The 20,728-nt window shown below is 37.7% G+C and overlaps 1 protein-coding gene across 1 annotated transcript in view; it reads right to left on the bottom strand.

Annotated features, from left to right (window-relative positions):
- Positions 1-20,728, bottom strand: part of LOC104276692 (membrane-associated guanylate kinase, WW and PDZ domain-containing protein 2-like) — a gene marked incomplete at its 5' end in the record, with an annotated part of 275,138 nt that overhangs the window by 45,381 nt on the left and 209,029 nt on the right. The window contains one exon of the mRNA XM_009873105.1: positions 9,634-9,753. Within this exon, the coding sequence (XP_009871407.1) occupies positions 9,634-9,753 (120 nt within the window). The remainder of the gene's footprint in view (positions 1-9,633; positions 9,754-20,728) is intronic.

The following is a 20,728-nucleotide window of genomic DNA, read 5'->3' as shown; positions in this document are numbered from 1 at the left end:
ACTTGAAAGGTTTTGTTTATTTGTTTTTAATATCTTTAGGGTTTTTTGCTTTGTTTTGTTTTTTTTTTGTTTTGGTTTTTTTTTTTATCAGAAACTGCCTTGCTTTGAAACACAAGCACTTCTTTTAGTACTTGGCTTTTGTACGTCTTTTATCTTGTTTTAATTAGCTCACTTGGGAAGTAACGTAACTCTGTTGCAGAAAAAGCTATATCAGTAGTCGAATCCTTCTTTTCAATTAACCATACAAATCGAGGCCCTCTTCCCACACTTATGCTGCATTATACAAACTTGGCACAACCTGCTTTTCTCAATGTCTTTCATTATTTTCAGGTTATCTGGACAGGAATCAGCACATTTTTTTTAGCACTAGCAGGCAGCAACATGAACACTTTGTTGACCTCTCTGGAGTCCACCACCACGGCCATGACCAGGGTTGCATGCAGTACTGCGAAGTACTAGAATATCTTGGTATTGAAACAGAGTAATCAAAGCGAAATTTCAAAAACCCACAACTTTTTCCAAGGCCATAAAAAGGATTTTTTTATGTCTTTCTGCAAGGTAATTTCTGCTGAAAGGATGCAAAGACAGAAAATATAGTCCAACCCTTGATGGTATAGAGGAGCCTTATCCTGGTTTTATGGAACATTATGCAAACAAGGGAAGACTCAAATCATCAGCTCCCAGGGAACTCCTTGCTATAGGTGTGTCTGGAAGGCAGAAGCACAGACATGCAACCAAGGAGAAAGAGAAAAATGTTTCCTGGATACATAGGGCAGAATTAGGAAGGCTGAAGAACAGCTAGAGTTGAAATTGCTGAAGGACTTCAAGGGGAACAGGAAAGTTTTCTACAGCCACAGCAGCAATGACAGGAAGACCGAGGAGAACATGGCCCTGCTGCCCAGTGCGGTAGGTGACCAAGTGATGGAGAGCATGGAAAAGGATAACTTGGTGAAGGACTTAATGTCTTCACTCCCTCAGCCTTTCCTTTCATAGTCTCTTGCTCACTCCCAGGCTTTTTAGGTCTTTGTTTAGTAGCAAAGACTGACAGAGACAGATACTACCCATGGTACTGAAGGATCAAATTAGGTACTAATTAGATCAGCTGAACATATACAAGTCCATAGGACTGGACAGGATGCATCTGAAGGTGCTGGGAAGCTGGCTTGATGTTATTTTGGGACCATTCTCTATCATGTTCGAAAAGCTGTGGTGATTAAGGGACTAGAGAGGGCAGTTGTTAAAGCTATCTTCAGAAAAGCCAAGAAGGATTTAGGGAACATATTTAGAAAAAAAATAATCCTTGGACTCATAGCAAGATGTCAATAAGAAGGTATTATGGAAGCTTCACTATACCTCGCTTTAGAAAATAAAACTACTTCAATACTTTTGGAAAATTCTGAGGTTGACAAAATGCAAATATGGGATTTTCCTCACATGTTTTTAATGAAGAACCTCCCAAACATTTTTTGGACTGCATTTCATAGTATTTAGCAGAATAACGTTTCCTACAGGAATGTGATTGTTTCTCATCTGAAGTTGAATAAAGATTAATATCACAAATAAGAATGTGTAGTATCTGAGAGGATATATAATCCAGAGGAACTTCATGAAGGCATAAAAAAACCTGATAATTGCGTGTAAACTGTATATAATAAAACAAAAATTGTCTTTCCAGTAATCTGTTAAAAAATGGAGATCTCTGTAACTGAGCAAAACAGCTAAAAATTTCTTCAGAGCAATGACACGTCATTACGATTTGTAATTTGAAATGTTAAATTCTTTAATATCTTTTGTAATAACTACAGAGAGATGTGCCTTCTTATTGTGATAATCTGATAGTCCACACTGCACAGAGTTTGACAGCATTTTTCTAATACAGTCTACATTTAAACTAAAACACTCAATACATACTGCAGTTGTTGTTCAGTTAGACACAGTTCTGAAATGGTCACATTAATTGTTTGTGATACGTTTTTTAAAAAAACCTAAACAAATCACAGTCAAAACCTAGTATGTTATATAAACAGCATTACTAAATTCTATACTGAAGTTGACAATACCATACTAGAGCCTTTAATTAATCCCTCTACTAGTGCAGGAATATTTGTACTAACAACTACTTTTAAACTTCCTCAGCGATGAAACTTGGATATTCAACTCTGGAGGTTATTCTAACATTTAAATCACATCATTACAAGAAAATCTGTTCCCAATATTACATCTAAATATTCATCTTTTCCAAATTCATCACACTAGCCCTGGTTACTTATTTGCCCAATTTTGAATTATCTTTATTCATCCATTGGGCTTACACACTTTACATTCTCTGAGCTTCTCAATCATTACTCAACAAAGCTTTATCTGATGAGCTCTCTAAAATTATTCCCTACAGCTCTCCTGGTAATTTGCATTTGTCTGGACACTTCAGTTTGTTAATACCTTTCTGGTAGTGACTGCACAGAATTCTAAAGATTAGAGCAGGTCGTGGGCTGAGCTGACACATGGCCAACCCAGCTCAGAAAAAAGCATGAAAGCAAAGATCATTTCTTGATTTCTTGGCAGCTGAGATCATCTTGGTGCTAATCTAGTTTTGATACACATACAAGTACATTGGCAGTTTTTTCAGTGCGGCTGTTTGAGCAGAATGGGTTTGTGTAGCACACAGATCCATGTAACACATGCTCTGTGCCAGCTGGTCCTACTCCTGCTAAGAACACACATGAGCAAAGAAAAACGTTGTGTGCCTGGGGGACATACATCTATCTGACTTTCCTTAGAAAAATTACCAGCTAATGTAAATTAAAGCAGCCCCGAGCTGACAATAAGTTGCTGCTCATGGCAGCCACAGAATCTCAACAACACAAATTAGATCAACTGAATGTCCAGGCACACTTCTGCACCAGCCAGCAGTGTTATGGGTTCTACTAAGCCACATGTGACTGTGGCTGGTCTCTGACCTTAGGCATGACACAAAAGATTGAAAGAACTGACTCAGGGACTGCACACTGACTCAGGGAGAGCAGCAGCAGCACCCTGGGATGATCAGAAACACCACTCTGGACTCTTAGCACCCTCTACTTTGGCAGCAGAGCGGTGTGATGGACGAGGCTCAGTCAAGTGCATCCCAATCACAGCCTACTCAGCCCACTCACAGATCAAGTCTGTCCATGGTCATCTTTGGTATAACCATCTACTCGGTGCAGGATGCGAGCAGAAAGATGCTCCTGGACACAGAGACAATTGCAGTGGCTTGGTTTTCTTTCATCTAAACCCTGTCAGAAGCCACAGGGAAGCCAGTGATCTCTTTGATTTCTCTGGAAGTGCACAGGATGAAGGAGCCATCACATCTTTGCATCAGGATGCTACCTATTTAAAGACAGAATGGTCCCATTCTTCTAATTCCATGCATAAAGCTATAATCCCCAAAGTTTCTATTTCCTGGATGCTTGTGGGATGCTTGGTTTGACCTATACTGACACATGGGGCCCAGGTACCGCTTTTTCATGCTACATTATGATGAACATGTGGATGTCATCTTTTCTTATTGCTTGCATCATTGCAGTAGGCCCAAACTAACCATATCTTCAGTATTTCTGAAAGAACAGTATTTTCCTATTGATATGGCCTGCACTCTTGGGCATCTGTAAGCTTTCTGTAGCCAACAGCTCTTGTTTGAAGTGTCACCAGTCTGCTATGGAGAATAGTGACCTACTGAGGGACTGACAGCATGGGGGAGGGAACCTGTCAGCCATACGCCTTGTTGGAGAAAAGCCCAAGCTGCAGGAGGGAGAGGACTCAGCAGGACTATGGACTTCTACTCTCATCTGACAGCCCTGGCAGCATGAGGCAAGCAGCATCACTTGCAAAACAGTTTGTGTTTTGATATAACCAATGTTCCCATTTCTGGGTGCTAGGTAAGACAGAGACCTGATTTCCTAAGGCAGAAGCAACCACACATCAGGAATATCAGTTATTAATGAGCATTTATACAGTCTCCAATTCAAAATTGAGAGAAAGGATACATTCTGTTGCATTAATCCTACATTTCATGAGGCATAAAAAGGCACTGTAGAAATTATGGAAGTAGTCCTTTATATTGTGATAGTATAATATTTAAAAGCATTTGGTTTTCTAGACAAACAGGAAATCATATTTATGAAGTTTTGATTCTTTTCTTATTACTTCCCTGAAAAAAGGAGAAAATGCTTAAATGAACTTCTTTTTTTTAAAAAGTGATGTTTTATGCTTAAAATGCATTAACAAATGTAGACAGAATTCCTTATACATGTTGATATACCTACTGGCATTACATTTATAAGCTTCTGAGCATTTACATACTTTGCATTACATATTTAGTGATGAGATTCAACTCCCTTCTCTGTCCCAAGGATAAGGGAGGAAACACAACAAAGCCCATAAAACCTTACTAATATAGCACAGGTACAAGAACCCAATCAGTCACTGACTGTATTTAAGACTTCTCTTACTTTTTGACCTGTATATTGATGTATTCACATTTGTATGTTCTCTGAATACGATGGCAAGAAGTGGACATATTTCTGATATGTGGTCTACCACTTAGAGAGGTATTTCCAACAGGAATGTGATCTTTACTGTAACGTATCTCATTTCATTTGTCTATGCCCTTGAAAACACTTTCTGCTTCTAAAAGACATGGCTTTTGAAGGACTGTTTCTATTTTTATCTGTATACATCTACCCTCATGATTCTTTTGTCTTCCATTTTAAATCAGAATATTTCATTAACTACTGTGTTTAGGTCTTAGGAGGGTAGTATTTTATTATCTTTATTTTGATTCATTTCCTTTCTATCCCTCTGATGTAGAGTGCTCAGGATGTAAAGATCATAAGGGAATTCCGCATACAGCAAGTGGGTGGAATTTTGAATTCCTTACAGTTTTTTACATGGAAGAATGGAATCAAAACTACTGGAATCAAACACCACCTCTTTATAAAACCATTGTCACCACAATGCAATAATTAAATACTCCATTGCCTATGTGGAGCAGTCCTTAACTCATATTTTAAATTTACAGATAATAAAATGAAATGTTAATTGAAAATGCATTAGCTGAACAGAAGAGTTTAAATCGTTTAGAAGGTTTTAGGCTAAAACTGGCATGAGAGATGGAATGAAAGCCTACGTAAAACTTAATGGCTTCTTGGGTGTGAGTGTCTCCAGGAGGATGGAACTGGAGCACCTCCTGGTGTCGCTTATGTGCTGGTGTGTGGGAAGCGCCACAGTTAAGACTCAGCTTCAGCCCACATTCACTTTCCCATGGGAGCTCAGCATAGTGGTGACTCAACTGAAAACATGGAAGCTGCCCCCTTAAAACGGCTTCTAAAATAATGGTAAGTTTTATGTCCCCGAATAAACAATTTACTGATGGCATGTATTCAACCTTTTTTTAAAAAGACTTCTGCCAAATGATACTCTATTTGTTAACAAAAAAATAAATAGTGAAATTCTGTTTCCATTGAAGCCACCTGGAATTTTACCACAGACTTCAGTGGGGCCAAGGGAAGTCCATGATCACATAAGTTCAGTAAGCTTTGAATTTTAACCAGTAAACGTATTTGAGATAATTCCAAATAATCAAACAAATTATAAAAAGTGCTTTGGGGGCAAAATTAATGACATAATAACTAAAATGACTGGTTTTTATGGGATAAATTAAGGACTATTCTTATATTAATAGTAAATAAGAAGTCTTTTATAAGATAGCTGTTACGGAGCTCTTCTGAGGCAAACAAATTTCATAGAAAAAAAGAGAGTTCTACTTACTACATTATTCATAGGTGTACTGATTGAATGAACTTATTTTCATAATTTTGCCATCTTTAACAGTCATGAACAAGCTTTTTATAGATCTGCATTTCTTACAGAGTCCCACACTGATACCATCTCTCTTGCTTCACAGTATTTATAAACAGAACAATTCTTTGTATATTTGGTGCTGCCATTGCATATGTTACTTTTAAAGAGCAATTCGACCCACAGCATGCATCACTCTTACACTCTTACATTATTAACATTTCATAATGATGTCTTACTATAACCTTCAGTTATGTGCCCTAACATATCTGGGGTTTGGAAATAATATTAACCTGTTACATTTCTGTTTATGAGCATTGGCATTCTTAACTGATTCACATTTCAAGTACATATTCAGTCTACTGATAATTCTGCACTGGCTGAGAAATTTTGCTGATCTAATAAGGAGATGGGAACAGCCTTTGAAGCCAGTGATCCATGAAGTCCTCACACAAGTTTTGACACATCAGAGAGATGACACGGTACTGAGACAACGCTCCTGCCAGAGAAGTCATGAAAGACAGCACACAAATATACACACAACTTGTCTGCTCATCAGAGCTTTGTTAGTCTGCATTTTACAGAATATACCAATTCAAAGAACACCTATGAACTTCATTTCAGAAGGAATGTGGATTATTTTGCTGAGGCACGTCCTCCTGTGCTATATGAGTCTACACAACAGAGGCAGGTGCCTTTCACGCTGCACAGGGAGGCTTCCTCCTCTGGTACAGAACTATGGCTATTTTACCTCACTCCAATATCTCTGTTAGGAACAAGTTTTATTCTGGGCCAAATGAGAATTGCTTTAATCAACACAGTAAATCGGAATTCTACTAAAAAGAAACAAAGCAAAAGCTTTAGGATTTGGCTGTGTTATTAAACAAAGACCTCCAAATAAATTAATTTGGAGTGCTTCAGGCAAATGTTCCCTGCCCCAAGTAGCAACGCATTGGTGGAATTCACTGAAATTTTATCACAAATCCAGAATTCAATGACAATCTCACTGGAACTAATGGGCCTGGGACTGTTAATTTGAGTGAGAGTGAAAGTAAGCCTTGCACTCTTCCTTCTCTTGCTCTGCATTGAATAGTGTCAGCTAAATCGCCACAGAACTTTACCAGAGGTAAGCTGCAAAACGTGCAGCAACTTTTCATGTACCATTACTTGTGGTTAAATAATTAATATCTATAAAGATAGCTTGGTCTTTCAGGCAGTTGCTCAAAAAGGCTCAAATAGAAAAGGACAAAATAGTAAAGCATTTAGTCCTACTGAAACTAAATATTTTCATATTTGCAAAATGGGTAAAAAAAAATTTGTAATATTTATCATGAACACACTGCTACTTTTCTGCAGCACGTCAGGATACTACAGTCATTCTCAGTTGTCACAAAAGTGGTAGACAAAGAGAGGCATATTCAAAGTGTTAAGTAGTAAGGAGGTCACAGAGCATCCTAATTTTAATTATGAGGCTGTGAACTTAAAATTTTAAGTTTATATATAATTTATATGTAACTTTTATAAATTAAAAAAATCTATTTTGAAGCTCAAAAAATAATGTATGCTTAGGAAAAAAAAAGATCTGTAGAACCATACCAAGAGTATATACTGGTTTTGCTTTTAGATTATATCCTGTCCAGGACAGAATCACAGCTATTGTTTGCCTGCAAAAGAACAAAGAGTTTCTGATGGTTTTCACCGATTTTTCTCATTAACGTAAGAAAATATCCCCTCCCAACAATATTGAATACTATAATGAACAAAACAAAGACTCAGTGTCAGGTAAGCCTCCACTTGGCCTCCTTCCCCTCTGGTTTACCTGGACGTTTCTGATTCTCTGGAATTCATACAGTAGAAGGTAAACTGACTGCATCAACGCTTCTAGTCAAGAAGTGGTGAAAAACAACACACAAGCAGAGTCTATCTTATTATCTCAACTAAATGAGAAATCTCTTCTTTAAAACATTTTTAAGGTAGAGACAAACTGGTATATAGTGGCTATATATTACGTATTACTTGTTAGAAGGCACTTGTGATTGGAAAACCTAAGAATCAAAGACAGGATTTATGCAGAAATTTATGCAGAAATTGGTCTGTTGAGTTTATTCTGGTTTGCATTTAGTTTTTGACTTGGCTTCAGTGAACTTGTCATCTGTGATCAGCAAATGATGTGACAGACATTGCATAGTCATGACTTTGGACCTCTCTTCAGCTAGGTCCTTAGCCAGTTTAAGTTGTTACGCAGACCTCTTCAACGAGTATTTCACCTTGCTGTCTGCTCAGCTCTGGTAACTGGTATTAAAAGACACTTTTCAGTATCCCTCGAGGGACAGAAGAACACTGTGAATTAATTTAACCTAGCAGTTCAATCTCTACAAACTTGCTACAAATTAATGAAATTACATGGTCAAACAATGACAGACTTGTGCTTTGCTTAAGCTCCTTTAATGTTACTTTGAAATACCGAAGGTAACAAAAAAACACTTCAAGAAAGACTTGCTAGTTAATGAATCTCTGATAAACGTAAAATTGTAGTGTTGTACTTTTATTAATGTTTATGTAACTTTTACCATTAGGTACCAGACAGTGAGGGAAAAAGTAGAAAAGGAGAAGACGATATATTTTCTTTTATTTGACCTTCGTTAGTGAAAATCTCTGTTAGAAGTTCTGTATTGATATAACTCTTAATGAAAATTTATTTACTTTCCAATGGGTACTTTGTGCTGATCAGGTGAGAAAGGATTACCTTCGTTCCTGCTATTTATAACAGAGCTAATGATTTTCTCTGGGGTGAATAGCTTCTTATTTATCTTCAGATGCTTTCCTTGACAGGGACAAAGTCAGGACAAAAAGGTCTTCATTGCTTCTTTTGTTGTAAGGTAAAAATCTGGATCTGCTTCCTGTAAATGGCTCTACTCATCAGGTATTCTCACATGCATGGGTCGTATTTTTCATATAAAGGAGGTTGCCTGTCATTTTGAAGATTACAGTAAAAAAGACCTATCCACTACTCAGTTATATTAAATATTAGTTTATTTCTAAGCATCATCTGGTTTAAAATAGTATAGTATTATTCTGGTTTTATTAAAATGATCTGCTATGTAACTGCCTTTCTTTATATAGTAGTTTCACTTTCAGGATAGCTGTGTTTTGGACAAGGTTTAAAATCAGATGAATCATCAGTTCTCCTGAGAAGCACTGTTCTGCAGTAAGTTCCTGGCTCTTTGCCCCATATACAGACATTTTCTAATACAGTCATTAGGGCAGTTCCTATCCCCCTGTCATATTACAAAATTGGTGAGTTCTTTTCAATAACTTTACAAAGCCCATAAGACATGACACAGCAAATCCTTCCTGTTTTACTCACACATAGTGAAGTTTCAACCTCTGATGTAGATTAGTATTTGCAGGTTCACACATGCAAAGGAAAAGTGTCAGCCTTACAAATTATTTGTTGCAGAGTTTTTTTTTTCCATGTTATACATTATTTCAGCTGTTTGCTGAAATTTTGCAAAAATCTCAAGTATTTTGCATAAAGAACTAATATTTCTTTTCTCTAAGTGCAATGTATTATCCTGTTTGTCTTAACCATTATAATATACTAAAATTACAATGAATCCATCTGTATTTGGCTTTTGCATATGAAAATATTTTCATAATTGCCACATGGCTCTTCACAAATTTCTGACAACAGTAACAACGACACATTTGTAATGGGATGTCCTAGCGCAATTCCATCAAATTAGAAAAAGACATAATGGAAACATGAGACAAATTCAGCAGTAAAAGTGTGCTTACCTTCATATGTTCCACTTTCTAAGAGAGCACCACTTTTCTCCAATTCCATAAAATCTTCAACTGTGATGAAAATATAGTCCACACCAGGGACTTCCCCCTCCTTATGTGGCCTTGTGGTGCCTATTAGTAAGACGAAAGGAACACTGTCAAGCAAATGACCCAATTGTCGAATGATCTTCATATAAGATGTATGTTTAAGATCATGCTAGATATTCTTTAGATCCATATTATTTATTCTCACTAATCAAAATGTATCATACACCAGGCATCTAGAGGTAACACAAATCTATGACACGCATTTTTCTATGGCTTCAGTCTTGCCTACAACTACTCTGTTTCATGTTTTAAAAACATTTATTTAACACACAAATGAATAAATCTGTAAGTAAATCTGTAAGGGTTGTATTCACCTTGTTTGTTTCAGTATTGTAAGTGGACTTGATAAATGCTTACATTTAAGGAACTCAGTGATTCAAACCACCTGTTAACCAGGCTGTCAAACCGCAAAGGTGCTTATATTTAGTTATTGCCTCTGTTATCATCTCTGGATGACAGAACTCCATAAACTCCAACAGACAGTATTTCATACATGCTGTGAAGTGACTTGGCTTAGCTAGCAGAAGCTGAGATGCTAGCAAGGAAACACATGAATTTGACCTAATCTCCTACTGATCCAATTTATTGTGGTCATGTTATCTCTACTTTGACTGAAATTGCTAAGTAAGTTTCAAAACTCCATTTGGAAATGGAAGAATTTTAGCTCCTCCTCAGTTTCTGAGTGTTTGAAATATCTTAATCAATCAATTCTTTATTAATACTGTAGTGACTGCATCATACTCTCAGGGTTTGATTTCAAGACTGTTTGACACTGGGAAATGGATTGAAACCAGATCTTCCACTTCCTGGACAGAAGTTGAACATTATGGTATTGTGCAATAAATGCTGTCTCTTCCTTGGTTATTAATCCATGACCTTAAAAACTGTATCGTGGCTCCCATATTGTGCAGTAGTGATTCAGACATCCCTTCAGGTCAGCTAACATAAAATCCATTTCATCTACCTTTTGATGCCTTATTCAGACATCTGCAGTTTAATCCTGAATTCTTGAATCATTTTGTGTGAGACTCATCGTGAGATTAGGAAAACTAAATATAATCGTCTATATTTCTGCCATGTGTATAAACTATTGCAGTCAATAAAGATCTCATCAATGATGGAAGCAAGAGAGCTATTCAGCTGCCTGCCTGTTCAATTCAGTTGGTCACACACATGTCTGTGGGATGTCTCAGATATCCATTTGACGCTAGCAGATATGCAAAGGACAACATCTCCCTTGCATTGCCCCAAATGCAGCTGTCTTTAATCTCTCATTGAATCCAACTCTATAGCTAGATCTGATGGCAAGTTCACCGTGACAAAAAGCACAATAGGGGTGAAAGGTTCTCTCAGTGACAACGACAAGACTCCCATGCTCTCAGTGATTCCTACTGGCCAGTGCTCAGCTTCGCCAACGCACTGGATGGTCTTCAGGGTTGTCCAAACTCCTTGCTGTCAGTGGAGACATGGAGCATAACGGTGCCTTAGGTCATCTGGGCTGCTTCCTCACAGGAAGCCTGAATGTCTATGCCAAAGACTGGATGAGCCTGGGAAGCTAATATTTCAGTAGCTAACATCAGGAATATGTTTTGATAAATCTGTAAGACACTTCCCTCATCGTGTCTGAGTCCAATCCAATTTTCATTTTATTTTTCAGCTGTCTGATTCCAATTCGATTTTCACCTCAACATTTAAAACTAACCTCAACTTACTTTGCTATTTATTTCTGGAAATTTCATATTTGCGAAAATTAGTTCGTTATGCATATTATTATTAATGCACTTCAGGGATGGTATGGTTGAAGCACTCAGGCATTGGATTGTACATAAACATACTGAATTTATTCCCCATGGAATATCTGACCCCTGGGGAGGCAGCAGCATCCTCAAACTCTGAAGAATCACAGGGATTCCAGCGAGTCCCTGAGCTCCTAGGAGCATTCCTAAGAGCAGAGGCATCACATGTTTGATCTCCATCCTTTCTCCTGAGGAATTTTTCACTTCTAAAGTCTATTGACAGAAACTGTATCTTCTTCATAAAACACTTTGGCAAATCAAGGCTATGTTATTACTAGACATGGCCTAAGGAAGAAGCTGGCATACTAGATGAGTGCCTACAGCTTACTGTTTCTTCGGTACTTTTTTATGAAGCCATCTAGGATTACTAGCAGTCAAACAGACAAAAATACAAGTTACATAAAATGCAGAGGCAAGCTCTGCTTTGAGTGGAGAGCTGGACCAGATGACCTGCTGAGCTCATTCTCAATCTAAATTTTCAATGACTCTATGATATTAAAGGTTAGTGTGGCACAGTTTGTTTTAAATACTGATATTCAGCAGTCATATTCAGCAGAGATGACTGCAAAATCTCACGGGAGGTCCAACAACAGTTATCCTCGTGATTCTCTACTTCTGTCATCGTCTTTGGTCAACTTGCCTAGAAAAGTGTAACTGGGTAAATTTCAAATTCTGAATCCCTCTCTAAAATTGGAAGCTAAAGACCTCATCTTTCTTTCCTTACATGACTTAGGCACATTCTTTCGGATATGGTACATATATTGTAATGCTTGCATATGCACTGCAATACAAACTGAATATTCTGTCTAATCTTCTCATATTTTGAATTAAGTGCGTGGTCAAATTATAAATTAATTCTGTATCTGCAACACATGGCTTAGTTCTAGCATGTCTGTTCTCAAGTCAAATTGCTCATTGCCCATCTCAATGTGTGAGGAAGCCATGAGATGCCTTGTATTTACAGCTGCAGATGCAATCATCTTTTTCTGTAATCACAGAATCATAAAATCACAGAATCACAGAATGTTAGGGGTTGGAAGGGAGCTCTAGAGATCATCTAGTCCAACCCCTCCACCAAAGCAGGATCACCGAGGGCAGGCCACACAGAAAAGCGTCCAGGCAAGTTTTGAAAATTTCCAGAGAAAGAGACTCTACAACCTCTCTGGGCAGCCTGTGCCAGTGCTCTGTCACCCTCACAGTAAAGAAGTTTCTCCTCATGTTGAAGTGGATCTTCCTACATTCTAGCTTATAACCATTATTCCTTGTCATATTACTGGGCACCACAGTGAACAGACTGGCACCTTCCCCTTGATGCCCACCCCTTAGATATTCGTATATGTTAATAAGGTCCCCTCTAAGCAATCTCTTTTCAAGGCTAAACAGCCCCAGTTCTCTCAGCCTCACTTCATAGCCGATATGTTCAAGTCCCTTAATCATCCTTGTCGCTTTCCGTTGGCCTCTCTCCAGTAGGTCCCTGTCTCTCTTGAATTGCGGAGCCCAAAACTGGATGCAATATTCCAGGTGTGGACTCACCAGGGCAGGGGAGAGGGGCAGAAGAACTTCCCTAGACCTGCTTGACACACTTTTCTTAATGCACCCCAGGATCCCATTGGCCCTCTTGGCCACAAGGGCACGTTGCTGTCCCATGGACAACTCACTGTCCACTAGGACTCCAAGGTCCTTCTTCATTTTTCAGCAGGACATCCCCTAATCTGTGCTGGTTCCTGGTGTCATTCCTCCCCAGATGCAGGATGCTACACTTGTTCTTATTGAAATTCATGAGGTTTGCCTTCGCCCAGCTGTCTAGCCTGTCCAGATGTCATTGGATATAATGCTCCAAGACTTCGAATAGTTTCTGTTTTGCTTCATGATGAAACTAATGGACTTTCATGGTAAAACCAAAAGAACCAGATCTCTACTTTAGAATTGCCAGTGCGTTACTGTACGTGGCAGTTTAATTCAGTCTTCTTGAATCTCAGTTTCACATTGATTTTCCTAGATGACTAAATAGCTACTGGTATGTTTTCCTTTCTCCGTTTCTCTTGCACACCACAGTTTCATGGATACTCCAGCATGGAAGTGAGGATTACTTTCCTCTGAAAGTTGAAATCAAATAAGTAAACTACACAAATGAACATTTTTAAGGAAAATCAGATTTTCTGGAAAATTTCTTGCCAGTTCTACCTACACCTGCTATGTTTTTCCCACAATGCCAAGAGGTAATGCTGTCATTCAGATGGCAACATGGAAGGTTCTATCCTCTTCTCTTATAATCCTTAGGAAGTCTGCTCCAAGAGCTCTGCATTGCATTGTATACTGAGGGTTGTACTCCTATAAAATGTTCACTCCTTTCAAAAAATGGAGAAAAGAGCAAACCATGACCATAGGTTGCACGTGTTCAGGTGACTCTAACCACAGGTACAGTAGTTTCCATCCTCACCAGAACTTTATTGCTATTTGTAAAATCTTGCCAGAGTCCCATTTCCCTCCTGCATCTACTCGCATTCTCTCAGCCTGGAGGACCTGAGAACTTGCAAATGCTTATAAAGATTCCCTGCCTGATGGAATAATCAATAGTTATTGCCTCTTTTACTCCACCCTGGAGGAACTGAGTTGTAGCTATTAATACTTCTGCTGTCCTTTATACCTTTCTATAAGCACCACAAGGTTTGCAATGTGCAGGTTTACAGACTCGGAGGCAGTTACTGGAGAATCTTAAACACTCATCAAGGTCTGAACATTGAGATCTCAGTATAAGATACTTATAGCTATAGGCAATTTTTCTTTTACCTTCCTTTAAAACTAATACAGATGTATTGTTCTTAATAGATACTGTCTTTAACTACATTAATTTGGACAGAAAAGCAGACCTAAAAGCTATGGTGATTCAGGACTTAAAACAAAGGATTCATTCTAAGCCTCATATTTTTACAGAAACACACCACCTCTTGTAATACAGCATCAAGGCTTAATAGGACATACTTATGAGTGCTTATAATATTTAGCCTTTTATTAATGTAAAATGAAAATAGGAAACCAGTTACCATGGTAACGTATCAAAAAATAATCTTTGAATTCCATAATAAAAGAATATGATACTTTTAGATCTTGCAGGATCAAAACCAACATGGGATACTTGCGCTATGTATATTTATGAAAAATGCAGTCTATTGTTGCTCTTAAAAAGAAGACCCGAAAAGCAGTAGCTCATATATAACCACGAGCAGTCCATATAAACGAGTGCTCTCAGTCTACAAAATCTGGACTGATACTGACCTTTTATTTCATGAGCCCTGCTTGCATAATTCAAAAATTTGCTCTTAAAACCAATATTAAGGTCATTCACTGAGAAACTACATTGTCTGGATTTGCAATTTCAAGTTGAATATTTGGTATAGTTTAGAGATATTTAAGCTGTTCTGCAGATCTTTTTAAAATAAAAAAGCCCCTTTGCCTTTGCAGATTGTTTCTTCTTCTGTTCTACAGGGGAAGCATAGCGATTCACTGTACTTCAGGCTTTCTGTGCTCAATGTTATGTTACATGATGGTGCTTTTTTTCTGGAGAGGAATTAATGCTGTTTACATAAACAGACTTTGAAATAGCATTTTTCTTTTAAGTGAGTATACGGCACCTGAATGTCTAAATTTAGACACCTAAAAAAATCTTCACAATGGATAAGGAGCGTGTTAATTTAATAGGAATATACTGTTCTTCAAATACTGCTTATATGAGCTTGGAGAACAATAAACATTTAACACAGAAGTTTTATGTTGAATGCTAGTGGAGATTGGAAAAATGGTCAGTTCTTGTAGTGTTCAGTCTGAATTCCCATTATTAGTAAAGAAACTATGGAATTATTAGCTCTGGAATAGCTCTCAATAATTCTTTTATTAGTAATTCCATGTAGTTACACATGATAGGAAAAAGAGGCAAATTTCTTTATGTGTTAGCACAGGAATATGAATGTTAATTAAAAATCTCAGAAATATGGCAGGTAAGATTCAGAAAGGTGTTCTGTGTTCAGTACTATAGATACATTTTCAAGACCACTTCATCCTTGCAAAGTAAATAATCTGTATTTTGCAGTCTTTGGCAGCATTACAAGGGTAATACCATACGAGCAGTGTTCCTACACAGTTTATACGACAGTCAGGAGAGTAAAAGTACAGGCCTTAGTCTCTGCATGGTGCAACAACTCCTCAGACTTTATGCACGTTTCAAGACTATAGGCATATTATGAGTATTTATATTAGTATAGTTTTTAATTGTAAATCAAGGGCAAACATGGCAAACCTCTTCGCTATCCAAACACCTTCACAGTTATTTCTTTGATCAGCATCTCAATTCACAGATTGCTTCCTACTGCATGAGGCAAATACAAAAGCAATGGTGTGTCTTTGCCATAAGGATCTGCAGTGTATCTGAAAGGCACAGTAATAACCCATCTCTTCTTGCACAGCGATCTACTCCTAGGTTCATTTTCCAAATATATGGAAGCAAATGGGGCCTTACTGTGCTTATTTGTTCTAAATATAACAAAACATAAAGAGAAAAAAAAATCTTAAATACATAAAATCCCTTTATTAGGCATTCTAATGAAAATGTGTTCTGTAATTCTGCTCTGCATAACAGCTTGTTGTGGAAAGCGGTACGCCAGGCTGTCATACATTACAGTAGCTGGAGGGATACCTCCTGCAGAAACAGATTGCTAATCTTTAATAAACTTCAGCTGAGCCCTTGGTACGACCTTGTACACACTTTGCCTTAGAAAAATTCAACAACGTTTAATTAGCTCTTTTGTTTGTTTGCCAAATTACTCTGGGACACTATTACCGTGAGGAACTAAAATGTATGGGAAATTATACCTATCTTGTCAAATTACTAACTGCATTAAGCAGAGAAACACCACATTCGTCTTGATCTACTGAATTCCCAGCTGAAGAGAATAATAAACATAATTTTCAAGTAAAGTGATTTTAGATGTACTACAGGAAGCTTCAAGTATTTATGATACTTCTTGTAACAAAAAACCAAACAAAATGGCATAAGCCCCTTCTTGCCAAGCATCATGAAGAAGAAATGTTTTTTCCTCTTTCTAAGCAGGCAATACCAATAATTTCTGTGATGCATCCCTATAAAAATAATTGCAGAAGCAAAGGAATGAATTCCAGATTCCTGAAAATATTTTTCAGTGTTAATGGTTTCAAACTGCATTAATATGCCAATTGATGAGAATTACTAGCTGGAGACTGCTTGCATGAAGGTTATTTATTTGGGTTTTTATTTGTTATGAGACCCCAGCTGGAGTACTGTGTCCAGCCCTGGAGTCCTCAGCACAGGACAGACATGGACCTGTTGGAGCAGGTCTAGAGGAGGGCCACAAAAATGATCAGAGGGATGGAACATCTCTCCTATGAGGACAAGCTGAGAGAGTTGTTCAGCCTGGAGAAGAGAAGACTCCAGGGAGACCTTATTGAGGCCTTTCAGCTGTTAAAGAGGACCTATAGGAAAGATGGGGACAATCTTTTTTAGCAGGGCCTGTTGCAATAGGACAAGGGGCAATGGTTTTAAACTAAAAGAGGGTAGATTTAGACTAGATATAAGGAAGAAATTTTTTTACAATGAGGGCGACGAAAGACTGGAACAGGTTACCCAGAGAGGTGGTAGAAGCCCCATCCCTGGAAACGTGCAAGCTCAAGTTGGACAGGGCTCTGAGCAACCTGAAGATATCCCTGCTCACAGCAGGGGAGTTAAACTAGATGACCTTTAGAGGTCCCTTCCATCCCCAAACATTTTACAGCTCTATGTTAATTATAAGAGGATCACTGGAACCAGCGAGACACCCAGAGAAGAAATCCAGCATAGGAGCTGTAGACTGAAACAGGTATTTGAAGATTTCTCTTTAAAATAAACCGTGACATACCATGAGCTACTCATTACACCATGCAAGGACTGATCATTGCGCTTTCATGCTGTTATCCTGTGACAGACACTGATATACTGGATGTTCCCTTTACAAAAGTACAAGACTCGGTATCTGGTAATTGTGGCATGATCTGGGTCACTTTCCTGCTGTTTGTGAATTACTCATTAAGGAGGAATTACAGCAGAGTACCTGCTTCTAAGAACAACTCTGACCTAGCATTAAGCCCAACCAGACAAATTGCAACATCAACACAGCATTTCAGCAAATAAAACATACGCTTTTTCATTATTTTTGCCAAGAGTATATTTTAAGATGTTAACAATAGACTTAGAGATAAAAGCTAGTAACAAAGAAGGGTGAATACTTTGCATGAAGCTAGAAATAGAATATTACAGAAGATACTTGTAAAAAGAATCAGAAAAGCTGTTGCTAATGCAGACATCATAAACACTTAAACTATATTCTTCGTAATTCCTGAAAAATAGCAAATTGGGAAATGATTGTTATCTTAGCATTTGGAAGTGTAGACCTCAGAGGGACTGCCAAGTGCCTGAAGGAATCTGATTTTTCAGTGCTCAAGATGTGAAAAGATGAAATGAAGGAAAACCAGTTATGAATCATTCTGGATTCCACATTATTGCCTCAAAAGTTTGCTATTTGTTTCTTTTTTAAGGCAAGAATTAGTACCACTCATGACGTTCTAGAAGAGACTGGGATTTTCTTCATAAAATATGCTAATGTCTCAGCAAACACCACTGCAATATATCCCAATATCTTTTGTGCTTATTATAAAACTAAAACACTATATCAGATTTCCAAACAGGAAGGAAAGAAAATAGTGAACTGCTCTAAGAGACATTGGAGAAAGTAAATTTGAAAATCTGATGACAAAGGGATGGTAGGTTGTAGTTGCAGGAAGTTGGATTTTTATTTTGATAGAGCTAATAAATAACTAATAAAGTCCAAGAATATTTTTTGTGCATGCTTTAGATATTTAGTGTTGCTTTTTTATGGATTTCCACTCTTTCAGGTAAAGATAGAAACTTAATGACAGATATAAAATTATGATGACAGATCTGTATCCTTTTTCAAAGTTCGGACTTTGATTCCCATTGCACAAAGTTGTTTACAATTCCATAAAACTTTATTCCAACTACATGCAACAGGTTTTTACATGAAAGTGATTATATGTGCAAGATAACTATGTGGGGAACCACGATATGAATCAGGGCATTTTGATAAGAGAACCATGTATGCATGAGCATTTATATTTCCATGCATTCCTTAGATTTATAAAAGTCTTCTGCTAATGATATCTAGACAAGAGACTTTTGATGTTACTAATAAAATAAAGGTACACCTAATTACATGCAAAATGCTTTCTACTACTAGAAAAGCTTAATTAGAACACAGTTTCTTAAGGTCTTTGGAAAAACAAAGCCTTTTTTTGGAAATTTCTGGGGTTTGCAGTTCTTCAGGAGGATAGATGATCTAGTTAAACTACTTGCATAGTAATCTGTTGGCATATGTAGGTCTGCTGAACAGTCAGGTACTACAGCTGAATTTTTGCCCAGTGTTAGCAATTCTATTATTCCTACTGACAGTCCAACTGGTTGGTACAGCAATGGAAATATTACTGAGATTTGGGATAGTTTGTTCAACTCTGATATCAAAACATCTATTTATGCTTCCTATCACTCAAGTATATTTTCAGAAATCCTGGAAAACAGACTGGAATAAGGGACAACACTTCTACTATCAACAACACAATCTGCTTTTATAACAGTTGATTTTGTTAATATTGTGAATAAACTGTTGTGGATGAATTTTATCAGGCAGTTTGCACATATTACTACAGCGAACTGAAGAATCTGCTTAAATCATACACAGACCATAGTGTACCTTTAAAGATTCTGCAGCATTTGCCATAATAACTTTTAAACTGAAAAAATACTAATATACTTATTCACTCTATATATTTTACTCAAGCTTAGGAAGTCAAGTACCCTGCATAATGTCTATTTAATAGCATATTTCAAAAGGGATTTGTGAAGTTGTTAACTGTTGCTACTAAATCTCTGAAAATATTTATAAATGGATTTCCTAAATCTACAGTCTTACTTTGAGAGGCATTAAAAGAGGAACTGTGGAACAGGCTACCATAGAAACCATCAACAGATGTATTCCTAATCAAACTCACTTCAGTTGTTCTGGAATTTTATGTCAACAATATAGAACAGTTAATTAATGAATCAATGGTATGAAACAATAACAGGATTTTGAGTGTTATTTACTGATTAGGGCAGCTGACACAGAAAAAATGAAGGGAGTTTATACTTAAAACAGGGAGCCTATTTGTGGGATGAAAAATTAAATCTGTACTTAAAATGGAGAAGTCTTCAGACACAATTCTACTCTCTCTCCATAGAATTCACAGTTCTGTTCTGCTGTAGTTCTGAACAATCTATTCAACAACGGGTGCAAGAGCCAATCCAGAGTACATCTTCTTAATCAAAAAGGATTTCAGAAAACGTCAGTGGATGGTATCTGAATTGTAGAAAAGAGTTGCAAGTTACTTGGTTTTCTTTACCTTCCAGTCCATTGTCTGTTTTGATGGTTTTATTCATAGAATCAGAATGATTTGGGTTGGAAAGGACCTTAAAGATCATCTAGTTCCAAAGTTGATATGCATGTGTATAGGTAGCTAAATCTCTGCATCATTCACCAGACAGCTGGGCTAGACCTAGGTTTGGTGACAAAAAGTGCACATATATAACAGCAGATAGTGTTGAATTCATTTTTAATGAGCAGAGTTCAAAGGAATGAATGAGCGGCTGTGCAACACTGTGTGCAACACCTCCAGCAGATTCATAGTTGATGTCCCTGGAGGCCAACTGCCATCTCGACAGCAGAGCAAAGGCTGCACTGAGACACAGGGCACTGTGTTCCCCCAGCAGGGATCCCATCAGTGCTAGACAGGATTTCTTACTGTGGGAGGCCACCACATGCTGCAGGAAGACTTTGAGCAGGTGGAGAAGTCATGCTGCAGGACTGCTTCCCACGCAGTGCTGCTCCATCCGTGCAGAAGCACATTTCTTGAGTGAGGGTTACAGGCTATGGAATGCTGTGTGGAACCTCTCGGCCACTTTGGCATAGCAAGCACATGGCTTCTTGTCTGCTTCCCAAGTAAAGGAAAGCATCTTGCTCCCTCTTTCCTCCTCTTATTTTCCACTACAAACAGCAAAAGTAGAATATACACAATAATGATGTGGACTC

This window comes from Apaloderma vittatum, unplaced genomic scaffold (assembly GCF_000703405.1).
Source record: "Apaloderma vittatum isolate BGI_N311 unplaced genomic scaffold, ASM70340v1 scaffold430, whole genome shotgun sequence".
In the NCBI taxonomy this organism is placed as follows: Eukaryota; Metazoa; Chordata; class Aves; order Trogoniformes; family Trogonidae; genus Apaloderma; species Apaloderma vittatum.
The sequence above is the reverse complement of the archived record's forward strand: the minus strand, read 5'-3'. Positions and strand labels throughout refer to the sequence as shown.